The 15,998-nt window shown below is 37.6% G+C and overlaps 1 protein-coding gene across 3 annotated transcripts in view; it reads right to left on the bottom strand.

The window, feature by feature from the left end:
* Positions 1-15,998, bottom strand: part of SPECC1L (sperm antigen with calponin homology and coiled-coil domains 1 like) — a 65,521-nt gene that overhangs the window by 7,846 nt on the left and 41,677 nt on the right. For all 3 annotated transcript variants that reach the window (XM_040577134.1, XM_040577133.1, XM_040577135.1), the window contains exons 12-13: positions 14,463-14,619; positions 11,487-11,589 (exon numbers count right to left, since the gene is read on the bottom strand). In XM_040577134.1, coding sequence (XP_040433068.1) covers positions 11,487-11,589; positions 14,463-14,619 — 260 coding nt within the window. The remainder of the gene's footprint in view (positions 1-11,486; positions 11,590-14,462; positions 14,620-15,998) is intronic.

Below are 15,998 nucleotides of genomic sequence, written 5' to 3'. Positions count from 1 at the left end.
TTCGGATTACAAATGGAAGACAACTGCAACCCCCCTCCAACAGAGGAAAAAAACAACACTAAATGCAATTTCTAGAAGAATGCGAGGGAAATCTCTATTTCCTGCTCAGCTTTAGCACTTTTAATACAAAGTCCGCAAAATGCAGGTTCAGACTATGGTGACGTACGCGTACGTGCTCGCACTCACAATGCCCAGGGCAGTGGTCTGAGCCCTGCCTGCCGACCAGCCGCCTGCTTGCGAACGGAAATGTCATTGTTGGAGACCCCCAGTCTGTGGGAACGTGTTCTTCACACAGCTTCCTCAAGCCACAGGGATGGGAAAATAATAATAATAATAATAATAACAAAAAAGGAAAAAAAAAGAAGCTCTCCCTCCTTTCTCCTCAAGAGACAGGAAACTGGATTTAAATCAATGCACGTTTAAAACTTTTTTGATGTTACTTAAATTAGGCAAACAAATGCAAGACACAGTGAGTGACTGGGGAAAAAGGGAAAAATATCAGCAAGGAGGGATGCTGAAGCATTGCTGAATCTGATTAACAGTTTCTAACACACCGGTTCCCAGTCTTGTGACTTAATGCTGCTTATAGTTTCAATGAGTACCTAACGAATTGCTACTACGACAGTACATACTCTGTTTACTGTAGACTGGGAATTCATAAAGCCTGTCACTGTACAATCAAAATAAAGTTTGATAGTACCTCGCCTCTCAAAGCTTACTATTACTTTATTTATTTTACATTGATTGGCTATGCACAAAGATAACTGAGCAACTACTAGCATGATAAATACTACCTACAGCTCATCACCTGATGTTGTTTACAGCTTATACAGCACAGCAAAGGAGAATTGCAATGAGGATTCTGAAGAAGAATGAGATTTTGTGACTGGCTACAGGGAGAAACTCTCCCAGCCTACTCCACACATTTCAGAGGAGGCACAGCAATATTTATTTGAAAATGCAAGAGTTTGAGCAGGAACACCAGCATCACTGAAGCACAGAGGAGATCCCAGTACTGAAAGAGAGATGAAAGAATACGTAGCCTTCAAAGCAAAATAATCACTAAGATTGGAAATTCAGGAGTACAGAGAAAGAAAAAACAAAAAATACAGTGCTGTTAAAGCAGCGAGCTAGAACAGTGGTCTCTGCAGCAGAATTCAGGATGGGCATCAACAAGCAAGAGCTCATTCATCAGAAAATAGGATGCCTCCATGATGTGTATGAGAACAGAACCTACACCTGAGGTTTAACCCTGTGGATGAAAAAAGACTTGTGCCCAGACTATAAGAAGAAAGAAATTGACAGGTATCAAAATAGTCTGCAGGCAGTACAGAATAGACCTACAGAACAACAGTGCTGAAGACAGAACTTTTCACACAATTAAAAAAAACAGGAGGAGTGCTCAGCTCCAAACTGAAGACTTTTTTTTTTTGTAAACAGTTCTGTAAGTTTACTCACTCACCCCCACACGAGTGAGAAAACGGGACAAAATTGTGCTGAAAATAGCAAAGGAAACTAAGAGAAATTCATTTTTCCTTAAACATTATAGCTGTATAAGCAAAATATCACTTCAAATACTATTAACATCCACAGAATGTTGAATTCTGAAAATAAACATTGGAAAAAAAAAGGCTATTTAAAAAAGTCCACATGCAAGTTTGGTTAGTACTCAAGAGGAACTTGGAAAACCCCATTTTCCTAAATCTTCCTGTAGGGTCCAGCTTTTATTACTAAGACAACAAGCAGAAAACAAATCCATCATCCAAGAATCTTAATGTATCCAGAGAAGCTGAATTAAATACAACGGAAGGAAACAATTAAAAGGGACTGGTTTCTGTTTCCAATTGCTCCAAGCATTACGAATGATTATTACCTCTTAGACTGAAAAATTGTTATATTGGTCAGACACAAATCTAGAAACTGGACAAACTTAAAATTTAATCTTTTACATAGGGCTTTGAGCACATAACTGGCACTTTTAAATACAGCATAATTTTATTTCCCAAATGCTTTTAACTACTTGTGGTTTTTTGAAAAAGCGTGGTCAGTATAATGAAATCAATCTTGCATTAAGCTCTTATTTCTCAAAGACTTGACGCTAAACAGAACATCAGCCTAAGATCTCTGACATAATTTCTTCTTTGTTACTGCTTTTATTAAGTAATTGGCTCTATTAAGAGAATTCTGCTGGAATCTAGTCCGGAATTTTTCTTCAAGCCATTTCAGACCACAAAATATTAAAGCAATTGAAGGGCATACTTTCAGATAAATTTTCAAATGAGGAATAAGCCTTGCTGGAGAGAGGTGAACCAGGAGGAGTTTTATCAGTCCTTGTCCATTAACTTTTAATACTTAGCGTGGGAGTGAAATCACTTCTAGAATTATGGAGAGATTTTTCACAAAAAGCAATTCTAACAAAGAGTTAAGCAACAAGCTGTTGTGATAAGATCCATGGAAGACATGTGCCAACCAGGAATTGCAAATTGAGTTATAAGAGTTGTTTTTCTTTTCTAGAGACAAAGTATAAGCAAGAATATAACATTTCAAGTAATCGAACAGACCAAACGCTATAGTCCACCCTACAGCTCTGACAAAGTGGGAGAACAGCCAATGGCAAAGGAACACACTGGTGGACCCACAACCAAAAACATTTCAAGCGTGACTCAAGATCCTGTTAAGACACAAAGAGCACAGTAGCAGAAGTCAACATAAATGAAATAAATGAAATAAAATTCCCTTGTGCTCACAAAGAAAAAAAAGAAATTTCTTCCTGAAATAAGGTTGAAAATGTAATAGGAACAAATGGTCCATCAGCTTAGGCTGAAATATGATAGTGGTTTAACCGTAAATGAACTGAATTTGAAGATGAGTCAGCAGTGTGCGGCAATGAAGGCGAACCATGTCCTGAGCTGCATCACTAAGGCTGAGGGATGGGATTATTGCACTCTACTGGGCCCTTGTCAGGGTATACCTGGAGTGCTGGACAGAGTTTTGTCCCCCCAGCTCAAAACAGTCATTGAGAAATTAAAGAATGTCCAGCAGAGTGTTACCAAGATGATTACAAGGTTGAGGAACTTGACCAATGAAGAAAGGTTGAAGGAAGCAGGTTTATTCAGCCTGAAGAAGAGAAGTGATCAGTCTGCCAAGGCATTATAGAGAAGATGGAGCTACCATCTTCCCATGGCTTCATGGTGACAGGACAAGAGGCAATAGGCACAGTTTGCTTCCAACGAAATTCTCTCTGGCTGTAAGAAAAAGGTGTTCACCATAAAACAAACTTCAGAATAGGGTGCCCAGAGAATGGAGGAACCTCCCTCACTAGAAACATTCAGGACTGCTCAACAGGGTTCTGTACATCAGTCGAAGGGCTCTTCCAACCTATGACTTTTCTAGAATCCTCAATTCTAAAATGTTTTTTAACCAGTGTAATAATAATTTTGAAATTGTCCTATTGTGTTTTTTTTCCCCTAAATTAAAAATACAGGCTCTTTCACAATCAGAGAAAGTATTTTTTTTAATGCAAGATACAAATATCAACTATAATTCTGATTCAACTCCCCCCCCCCCCCCCCGAAAACGTTGCTGCTAAAAAAGCTATAGAAGCCATGGTTTCTAACTTACAGTTATAAACTAAGGACAAAGTTTCCTTAATTATCTCTTCAGCGGACATACCCACATCTGTCTTCAATCTCTCTGAACTACAAACATTACAATTTGGGCAGAGAAGCATACCACATAGCAACTATTTCTCCAGCCCCTGCTCTGCAAAGTAAAGGATGTTCCCACAACCTAAGTCAGGCTGGCTCGCAAATGAGTTAGGACATAAAGAAAATAAAACCATGTGTCTATGTCTCTGTTGTATTAGTTAATGAAATAAGTGGGCTGAGAAAGCAAAAGCATTAATATGATTCTGTACTATAATATATTAAACCATTAAAACGAGATTTGAGGTTTAATTTTACAGACCTTGGCAGGCTTTTTACCATGGCAGAAAATTACTATTAAAAAGCTTTTAAAAGCTTTTAAAGACACACAAAAAAAGAAGAGCATCCATAAAAAATTGGAGGTAAACTACTAAACAAGTCTTCCCGTTAAGCTTTCAGAAGACTTTCTAGAGTGTATTTTCCCTGTAGCCTTCCCATGGTATCAGTCAGTATCACCCTTCCTTTAGTAGGTCCAGTGAAACAGCATCTGGTAATGCCTCCAAGTTACAAAACTTGCTACTGGAGACATCCATCATCCATCTCCTACTAGCTGCTGACCCTTCCCAACAACACAGCACCACACACCTGTGCTTACAGGCTCGCAGCAGTGCCCTGCACCTTGTGCCAGACACTCTGCAGACTATAGGGAAGCTGTGATAGAATCATCTGAGCCATGCTTGCTCTCTGAGTTTCATCCATCTTCCTCTCACGTAGGGTTGGCTTTTCCACTGGGGAGAGGCATGTCTGTTCCCATCTACCCCATGCCAAAGCTCACCTTGGAAAAGTCTTCATGACTGCATGTGCCAATGGAAAGTGAGGGCTGCAACCAGACTTCTCCCCTGCGCCTAGGAGATCAGCATGTCTCTCAGTGGAAGCCTCACCCCACAGTCAGCACTGGGGTTAGGCAGGCCGGGCTCTTATGCTGGGAACAGTTGGGTCCATCCCTACCAGATGGTTTCTTCTAAAGCAGGGAGATCAGCTCATGTTGGAGGAAAGGTAACTATGGTGCCGCGTAGCGGTGTGACCAGCAGTGCATCCCGCTCCCACTGTCCTTCAGCTGTACCTTCTGCAGGCAGTACAGCACAGCACACCACAGAATCCACCATCTGGAAACCAAGTCTTGAAGACTTCCCCTTCCTTTCTTACTTGGTGTTGTTCAAACCAGGGTCTGTTTCCGATACTAGCACTGGACTCAGCTCGTCACCGGGCTTGAGGTTACAGACAGCAAAAGCCTGATTGCAAGTGTTGAGGAAAAGACTGGGATGTGCAAACTAGTGGTAACTCCCTGGTTTTGTTTCCTGGACCCCGCACCACATCAGACAAATTTGACTGTCTTGCAGTCAATCAGTGAAACTGATTGCCATACTAATTCTCAAATCCTGGATTAGTGCTGAGGCTGTGGGTGACACTGTGAAAGTATTTCTGGAGTAGACTCAATAGCAGTCCTGACCACTGATTCTTCATTTGCAGCTCTGAGAAGGCAGTAAATGGCAAAAATAAGCCATCAAGAGCCTTAAATATTGACTGTTAATGTTTTTTTCCATACCAAGACATGTTATTTTTCAATTTTGGCACAAAAAAGACCATAAAAGCAGCAGTCATCCTCAAAAAAACACAATAATAGCTTCAGACATTAACATTTGAAGCATTTACAGAGATAAAGACAGCTCCATAATTTGCTCTAAATTTTGTCATAATTAAGTCTAACAAGCTGACATTTCTCTTGTATCAGAATCCAAACCAAACAGAAAAAGGAAGTATATACTTCCTTAATTCAATAATTTTTGGCTAAAGCATCACAGCTTAAACCAAGGAGAGAAGTGTTTTGGCAGCCTGACTGCTTTGATGAATCAACCAGACAGCACCAGGGAATGCATGCACACCCTGGAATCGTTATTTCAGCATGGGCTTTTGTGTGCACAGCATCTTGTCCTCTTTCTGTGCTTCTTTAAAGTCAACAGAATAGTTTGAGTAGAATATAATATTGGTGTTTACAAAGACGTTTATAAAAATAATTTTTTTAAAAAGCAACCTGAAGCATCTTCTACCTTTAACTTTGTTACTCTACATTTACAATTTGAAAAGAAATTAAAGCATTTCTTAACTGAAAGGTGCATTCAACATAACATTAAGTACACATGGATGCATAATCACACTGCTCAATCACTACAAATACACAAAATACACAGAATATGAAGTTTGTATTATTATCATGTTTGAATGACAAAACTAACTATTCTTTTGGATTACTTATTGAAGTCTAGGATTGTTATGCGGCTGAAATCCTAAGTACATCCTATGCTAATCCATTTTTTTTTTTTTTTGTTCTGGCCTCTTCGGGATATTCATCAACAAGAACACCTAGTGCTGTAACTGAACAATAAACCACACAACTACCTGAAGATCGCCTGCATGCTTATTCCAACCAGCTCATTTGCAACTTATCCTCAATGGAAGCAAAACACTAACTCCAAAAATAACCTGCCAAATCTTAGCCTTAGGTAGAATCCTAAGCCTTTACTTTCTTCCATGAAATTGAGGTGAAGAAAAAGAAAACAAAGCATGTGCATATAAGAAAATAATAAAATAATTATTTTGACTGATGCACACTGAATAAATGATCTTTTGATATACTAATCACCTGTTTCTTTCCCCTCTACAGGGCAGAAATAAGGAACATATTTTAATTAGGTGGAAGACAGGTACCATTCAGTTGTCAAGAAATCTTCCACCCCCCCCCATATCGGATACTTCTCAAGGTTTACAGAGACGGTGCTCTTTCCAAAGCAAATGTTGGACTTATTTTCATAGAATCACAGAATGGTTTGGGTTGGAAGGAACCTTAAAGATCATCTCATTCCAACCCCCCTGCCAGAGGCAGGGATGAAACTTCATTTTAAAATGCAGTTTCCATTTCAGAAACAAAATATATTTACAACTACAGATACATATCAGCAATTTCATGTTACATAGTCCGCTACAGCAATAAAGGCCTAGAACACTGAGTTAACTGAGTTAAAGCCCTATTTCTAACATAATTCACCCGAACAACCTCAATTTGGTCCCACAGTAATCGCCTCTGGAAAGTCAAACTCATATCCTCCTACATAGCCAGTTTCATTTTAAAAGTGACCAAGAAATGCCTGAATTCTAACATGTTGACTAAATATAATGGAGTCTTTAATAGTGTTAGTCTATAAATAATTTTATACCTTCCAGATCAAAAAAATTTTTTTTCAACAAAGGCTCAAATCAGATGTATTCAGTGCACACAATCATTTCAACAGGTAATTATCCTATTGTGACCAAGTACAGTACTGTCACCGAATTCTCTATGTCACCAGAGTATTTAGAATACAAAACTTAGCTTTTTTTTATTGCTGCCATGTGGATAAAAAGTGTGGCTTTTTATTTTTATTAAGACATGATTTGATCTGTACAGGTTACAAGAATTAGGTGGCCTTCCCAGAAAAAGCATCATTCCATAATTAAAGGACAGGTACTTCAAGGCTACCATACGGATATCTTACAGTGCATCTGTCATTAGAAGGCATGGAAAACTTAAAGAAAGCTATTTTTTTTTGTATATTCTTGCAGCAACCTTGTGACAATTGTTCTTTTGTGTTACGCTTCTGAAAGTGAATCCTCTCTCAGAATGCTGACAAAAATGGAAAATAAATTGCTGTAGATAAGAATGGGTAAAGGATGCATGTATCCTGTTTATTGGTCCCATTCTTAACATGAAACATGCATGCTCACATCCTTTTTTGGACTTTTATTAGTTATGTACTCAAAATGAAAGTAGCTGTGTTTCAGCTAGGGTAAATGCTCTATAACAGCTGGATGGGATTGTGTTGTGCTTTGAAGATATCTGGAATTTACGACAGTTTTATGACACTGCACATATTTTAGAGGAGCCAGGAGGATTCTCTTCTCTCTGGAAAATGCAGCACTTGGCACTGAACTCTGAATCAGTATGTCAGGCCCTGAATAAAGCTAACACACGATCAAATTTCAAGTATTCTGTGCCCTCTTCATCTGAAAACTAATGGAGATTTGCTGCTCCTTTATCGACGTGCTAAAAAACAAAACAACACATACACACACACACACACCTTATCTTAAGAGACCGACTCCGCTCTTTCATGGCTTAGCGATCTGTTGAGTCCTGAATTAAACTCACACTATCTTAGTGAGTGCAATGCTGCCTGGACTGAACAGCCTCTAGATAAAAGTTGATAGGGAACCTGCCTGCTGTTAGCTCTGCAGTGACCTTCTGCAGAGTGCCAGTCTCAAAGCAAAGTGTCAAGGAGCATTCTTGCTTGCAAACAGCATTCAGACTGCATGGGTATTAAAAACAACAATATCAGATAAAGTCATACAGTTTCTTACATCAGGAAGAATTTCTTATTCTCATTGGCTGTTTTAACCTTTTTTTTTTTTTTTATTGAGGTACTCCTCAAAAGAATGCTAGGTTTGGAAATACAGTTAAATATTGTTTCATGACTACAACCTTTCTATTAATCAATTTCCTTCCAAATTTGCTTGAATATATCAAGAAAACTGCACAATTTGGTAATTTATTATAGTTTTTAAACAGAGTTAAGTACTGGTTTGTTTTTTTGTTTGTTTTTTTTTTTTTAAATCTTAAGTTTCTCACCTCTGTGAATGCATTACAATTGCTTTAAAAAATCGTATGCGGAACTATGTATTTGTCAGAATTGGAAAGTAAAGTTTGGCATAAAAGTCTATGAATGTGTATGAAGGGTTTAAAAAAATCCCCCCACTATAATGGGCTGAAATAAGAGCTCCACAATGCTATTGTCTTTGAATTATTTAGCATTCACAAAATTTCAGGCTTCTAAAACAGATACTTAAGACTTTTGATTAAATGCTTAAAAATAATTTCCTGGAGGGATAGGAGAGCAGAAGTAATTCTTTCTTTCTATTCGAGCAGACAAAAAAATACTGGTTGCTGCAAGCAATTAAGTAGTACTGTATTCTACAAAAGTACCTTATGGATACAGGAAACCTTCTGTCTACGAAACAGTACAGACCTGGGATGGTTTTTTTTCTCCCCCATTAGGATTTTCAACAAATGGAATAAAAAGCAGCTCAAGAACTACAGCTTGTCTTCGAAGAGAGTAACATTTAATCATATGCTGCTACTCATTAATAAGGGTAAGCCAACTACATCACATCTTGTTTTTAAAATTTTAAGCAACTGGCAACTCACCCATAACTCTGTATACTTTAAGCTTTTTTTTTTAATTTTAATTAAGATTTATATCTGGCTATTTGATTACTATTTGTTAGCCTATTCAACTGTTTTCCAATATCCAGTGCATAATACGATGCGTAATACAACTTTAAATACATGTATGCATAGAAAATTACACCCGTGAGACAGTCTCCAGATGAGACTGAGAAAACAAAACTGAAGTGTTTGCAGGTGGCAACTACTGAAGACATACACATCTTTCCACGGGTGCAAAGACATACTCAAATATTGGCTTATGAAGCTGAGTTTTCCTTATCAATCTAATAAGACTACTAATATGTATTAAAACCATTGAAATAATTCTGTTGTCAATTTTGTCCCACCAATAGCATGCAGAAACAAAAGCCTTCCAGGACTCCCTTTTACTCCCCCCTTCTGCATCCCCATCTTCCCCCTCAAAATCAGGGTTAAACTCTTCCAGGTCATTTTAGAACTTGTTAAATGAAAAATATGTACAAGCTGAGTCTGTAACACTGTTTTTATAACTAGCTAGAATCTGGTAACTAGCTAGAATCTGGACCTACAGCTATTCCTAGAGAACAGAGGCAGGGACATTGAGGACTTCTCTGGGCCCTCTGGCTCACGTGGTAGCTCAGAGCCAGGTGCCGGCTGGTAGCCAGCATGCAGGTAGCCCTGACAAGCACGTGCTGGCTCCTGCCCAGATGGCAATCCAAACACAAGCAACCAGTGACATAGGAGAAAGGCAGAAGTGGTACCAATGGGAAATGCTGGGTATAAAAGGGATTTTCACAGAGTATAGGACACTAGGAGGAGCTGGAGGTGTGAAAAGGTACCCTGGTGATATCTGGGGAGAGGGAAGGAGGAAGAGAACTAGAATTGAATGAGGAAAGGAGATGTTCATTATTCTGATACCTGTTTACTGCCTGTCACTTTTGAATCCACACTTTTAACACAAAATTAAAACTCAAAGCTTCTATTTCCAAAAATAGATCTGGTATTGATAATGTTTTTGAGATGTCAAAAAGGTGGATAATCACCATTCAGAAAGAATACAGTATTAGATGTATTTTTAACATTAGAACACCACTTACATGATTTCAATCAGAACTGAAATTCAGGTGATGCTGAAAAAAAACTAAATTCTTTACAACAAAGACAAAAAATGAGTATGCTTGAAGTGGAAGACATTCTTCTCCAAAAACTAACATCATGTAACCTCCTTGTATTATCCCACTCCTTCAAAAGAAGGCATAAATTAGTTCTACAGACGTTATATGCTATGGTTTCCAGTAGCGACAATCAGTGAACAATATTACAGTTGTTGAAGCAAGTACAGTAAGTGTCAAAACCTATTCTTCTACTAGCATCTATAAAGTTCAAGAAGAGTAGTTTTAAACAGCAATCTACACAAAAAAAGCTCTTGTACGTGCATACAGCTATAGAATGAAAAATTTGGATTTTTTTTTCCTATTACTTTTCCTAATCAGGTAAGGAAGCTGTCAAATTTGTATTTCATTTCAAGACATTATGGGAAAATATTTTTGCATTCTGTTTTACAGGATTTATACAGAAATATAACATCCTGCCTTTTCTGAAATGTGGGGAAGGAGAAAGGCTCTTTCCACAAAGAAGCTTATCCTCAGAAATAGCACAGTTTAGCACTAGACGTGCCAGAGGAAGAGGGGGGAGGGATTATACCACAAGCGTCTCCATTGTACTGAAAGACGACTTTTCCTATGGATGGGCGATCATCCTGTTATGCGGCTCTGAACTTCCTCCTGCATTGTGAGTCTCAAGTCATGGAAAGAGTAAAGTTCTTAAACTGAGGATTGTGTTGGGAATTCCAACCACTTTCAATACAAGTTAACCAAACAAATACATCACGGTCAGACTATTAACATCCTGGTTTAGTTTGCTGAAGCCACTATTCTTTTGAAAAAATAATGTAATCAGGAGAACTCTGGATAGTTATCTTGTTACTTCTTTCAGGTTCTGATAACATTTGGACCAATTGAAAAAAATCTGGAACTGTACTAGAAAGCCAAGTACAAAATGCAAGACAATGCAACCTTCACAAAACAAACTGTCCCTAAATAGAGACTAAATGGGAGCACATTGACAGATCCAAATACAACCAGACTAATTACCTTTCAAAAAAAAAAAATCTTTCTAAAATCCAAGAAACATTACTATACCTCCATTGGGGAGACATTAACATTTAAATTGCTGAAGTTCCAACTGTAACTGAAAGTTACAGTTTCCAAAGTGCAATCTGTAAAAGGCTGTTGTGAAGTGCCTCAATAGCAGGACAGCTGCCCCCTTAAGAAAAAAATCATTAACAACGTGGAGCAAAGTGACTAAGGAGCTATTAATGTTAGTTAGGTTAGGACTCGTAGCATGTGTTCCAAGAAGAGAGTACAGTACATACCAGTGCCATTGCAATCTATGCAGTCAACTGTGGAGCAAGCTGGCTTATGCTATTGGCAGCTTCTAATTTGTTGCAGCTACAAGTATGCTATGTTAAACAACTCTGCAGTTACCTGATAGCCTTCTGTTTTTTTCTGGCACCACTTCAGCAAGGCATTTCTCTTGGATCCTCCATATTCTCTTGCTAGGGCAGACAAGGGATCTTTCCTTTCTTCCCTAGTAACGAGAGAGAAGCACAACTTATAGCTAGTAACATATCTTAGACAACAGAAATACATATTGCAAAGTTCAAAAAAACCCAAATTATTGTCATAGTGAAAGTAGCAAGGTGCAGCATTACTGAGTGAAAAATGGAATACACGAATACCTGTAGACTTAAGAATTATTTTGGAGAAATTCTTTCATTAGCAAATCCTTTTTTCCTGAAACTAAACTTTTTTCTAGGTATTTCATTCTCAATGATATTTTCTTAAGAGTTTAGAAAATTCAACTCAAAACATGTCAAGTTCCAGCTTGAACCATTAAGCTAACTCAAGTGACTTTATTTTGTATTTAGAAAGAGAATAAACTGATGCTATCTCTTCTGCATTTCAAGGCTGATTACAAATGTCACCTTGAAACAACAGGTTTGCATATTAGCTGCACGTTGTTACTAACAGAACACTTGCCTGAGAACTGGAGTTCTCAAAAAGGCGGGGGCAGATCTGCTAGGCTGATCTGCTATTTGATACATTGGCACAACAACGATTCACTTTTTTTGAAAACCACTGCTCAGTTCCCAATAAAAGCTATCAATTAATTTCACCTCCAGTGTCAAATTATCTTAAGTCATTTCTTCTCGAAGGCAAGACTGGGGAAGGGAAGAATGATCATATCCAGGTTGGCCATTTTCTTCCACTTGGGTCTTATATTACAAAACTCTTTTAACCAGGCTTCAGAAATGAGCACTTAGATTAATATGTGTGTGTATATTATATTATATATATATATATATATATATATGTATATATATTATTTTAGCCCATTCCTCCAGCCTGTCGAAGTCCTCTGGATTGCAGCACAACCCTCGGGCACATCAGCCACTTCTGATTTTCTGTCATCCACAGACTTGCTGAGGGTGTACTCTGCTCCATCATCCAGACCATTATTGAAGATAGCAAACAGAACTGGACCCAGTACTGACCTCTGGGGTACTCCACTAGTAACTGGCCTCCAAGCATACCCTAGGCTGCTGATCACCACTCTCTGGGCCCAGCCGTTCAGCCAATTTGTAACCCACCTCACTGTCCACACACCCATCCCAAACATCAACCGCTCATCCCTGAGGATCTATGGGGCACATGTCAAAGGCCTTACTGAAGTCCAGCTCAGAGGAGGTCGAAGAAGGTAATCAAAACAAATAATGATGGGACTGCATATTTAATCTACAACGAGAATTATGCAACACTACAAGAACTTCAGCACAAAGGTTTGGGACTACCTATTAGACCTCAAATTTCAAGCTCCCTTTCTATGCTAAACCTTACTGTTTAGCCATGGAGGAGCTGTACAGCCTGTTCTCAAATTCCAGTAAATGCACATGGTTTATATCAAGTTCTCTCAGTTATGAGAACACAGCTAAAGGAAATAAATTAGCATAAGTTGTATGGAGACAATGAAAAATAGTTTGACATACAAATCTTATAAGTTAGTGTATTAGGTTAACTTAATTCGAAATCAACAGAGCCAATAAAGATTCAACTAGAACAGGAACAGTAAACTTCAAATATTTGTTTTAGTGTACTATAGCAATAACTGTTTATTTTACCATGACTTTCAGAAAAAGGTAGGGGAAAACAAGAAACTCTATCACAAAAACACACTCAAGTCCAGCAGCAGCACTGTGAGCAGTATTCCAGAGAGCCCATTCACTGCTATGCACCCACTGCTGCAGTGTGCACTGCTCCTCCTGTTATAGGGCTTGGCATTTCAGGCAGTGCTTGGGCAACATATTATCATGACTACAACTGTACAGTTACATCATGAAACGTCACATTTTCTACAGTCTTCAGGCTGCCATCAATGAATTTTATGCTACCAGTTCAAAGTTCATATATAGGTGTTTTAGTCTTTTTTATTTCTGCATGTACTTGGTCTACACTTAAGTGCTAACATAGACAATATATGTTGCTGCTGATAAAGTAACCTGTTGATAAAGTAACAGATCCAAACTCGATTTAATTTATGCAAAGTGAAAAGAGCAACACAGAGACACGTTGCAACTGATTTCAGGAAAACATTTTCAATATCATCCACAGCCGTAAATAACTTCACAATTTTATAATGCAATTATTACATATTGTAATGTCTCAGAACATTAAGGATTTAATGTTTCTGCTGTACAAAAACTCTCAAGAAGTTCTGTGTCAAATAGGCCTGAAAAAGTCATTTTACCTTTGTCTGTCAGTTTCCCAATCTAAGAGGCAAGACTATGTACATACTTCACTTGCATAACATAAAGCTTAAATACTCTGAAGTCCTTGTAACTGATAAGACTGATAAATTTAAACCTTTTCCTATCTTTAAAGGTTTATCTTTTTATCATACTAATAAGAGAGGGGTGCCTGGCCATTCTTACTTAGATTTACATTACGATTTCAAGTGTGGTACAAATAACACAGGCCCATTCAGTCCTGGCTATTCAGAAGTGTCTGGAATTAAGACCCAGTCATACTACTTTTTGTCCTCAGCCGTGATTAATAAATTTAAAGTTTATCACATTCTCTCCAAGTGCAAGCCACTCTGAAAGGCTTTTACAATACGCTGTAGCTCACTTCTTGGATTTGGTTTCATGGTATATTGAACTGATGTGATATTATTTAGTGACATAATTTAGCTTGGTTTTCTAGTGGAGCATAAAATCGTAGCATTGACCATATAAGCTCTAAAAAGTATACTGAGTTGCAGGAAGCACTTTGTTTCCAAAGATTGTTGTTGCATGGGTGGCAGTAAAATCTGCAGTCTTGGTGCCAACATTATATCCTAGATATACGCAAACAGATAGCTATGAAATTAACACTTTTTGGTTTATAACAGAAAAAGGCTTTTACCTTATTCGACTTCTGGTTGTAGGGGTGACTGATGCTGTAGGGGAAGATGAGAGCGATAGCTGTGGGGAGGTGGTACCCATTGCCATGAGAGATGCTGGAGATGCTCCATCAGGTGCACTGATATCCCGTTTGATTTCTTCACTACTTCTTCGAGACACTATACAGTGAAAAATGTCCATATATTGATCATTTGCAAACAATAAAAGCTTTTGAACTTATTCCCGCTCTCTAACAAGTGTTAGTTCAGAAACCATGAAAGGAAATCCATATACAGTCCTAGGCTTTGACATTTTTCTTGGTACTTGCCACTTAAGAAGTATCAAGTATTTCAAGTGCACTACCAACATTTTGTTTTGACATACAGGCTGTATCATAAGATAATTCAATGAACACATCTAATGGCATAATGATATTTCAATACTTCCATTTGGAAGACTTCATGAATGAAAATAAATTTTAACATCAAACCATATACTTTTTCTCTAGTCCATGCAGTTACGTAGCTAAGAAAAAATAATTTAGCTAATAGCTGCTTTGTTTCCATTTAATTTTAATCAAGAATTGACATCTATGTGATGCTCTGGACCTGAATTAAATATCAGCAGGCAAATTAAAGATTGACCTGAGACCACCCAACAACACTCCACAGAGAAAAATCTGCCTTTTTTTTTTTTGTTTTTGTTTTTAATCACAGGACAAAACGTTTTTGTCAAAAAAAAGCAAGCATTACATTCTGTAGAATGGTCACGTTTTCTCTACATGGAAGAGATCCCAGTTAACAGTATGAGGTTTACCTTTTATATCTACACAGTCGCTATTGTTTGTACGTTTGCAAACCAAATGTGTGACTCTCCACATATTTCAGAGAGTTATTTTCTAATGACTTATGGCAAGTAAATTAGTTTATAAATACCAGACACAAGAGTTGAGAAAAAATAATTTTGGGTGGAAGTTTTCAACACAAATCAAAATAAACTAAACTGCTTTTTCCCCCTGAAACCATTTATTCAAATACAGGGATTTTATATATATATATATATATTTGTGTGTGTGTGTGTGTGTGTGTGTGTATATATGTATATATATATGTGCCTCTCAAAGTGGTTCTGCCTAGTTTAACAGGAAGTACCATTTTCACATTATCCCACTATTTGTGTTACAAAACTTAAAGATTTGTCTCTAGAAACCTTTTAAAACTTACATTTTTCAATTCTTAAAAAAAAAAAAGGCAAAATGCAGAAACCACGAAGAGTAAAAACTGTAAATATTTGTAGGTTCTCCAGTCACCAAATAGACTACTGTAAAATGATTTACTACAAACTCTCTTTTGTCCTAGAGAATGGGTAGAAGTTTTGCTAGGTAACATGGGAAAATATTTACATGCATTAGGTAAGATACAAATATGCATTTGTTACCTAAAAAGAACAATCCTCCAATTTTCAAGGAGAGACCTTCTCCAGCCATTGAAAATAATTCTTCTCACAAACAAAAATGGAATAGCTCAGCTAGAGAAGGACAATATGTTTCTCTGTCTCC

The sequence above is a fragment of the Cygnus olor genome, chromosome 17 (assembly GCF_009769625.2).
Source record: "Cygnus olor isolate bCygOlo1 chromosome 17, bCygOlo1.pri.v2, whole genome shotgun sequence".
NCBI lineage: Eukaryota > Metazoa > Chordata > Aves > Anseriformes > Anatidae > Cygnus > Cygnus olor.
Note: the sequence above shows the minus strand (reverse complement) of the source record. Positions and strands in the feature narration are given on the sequence as shown.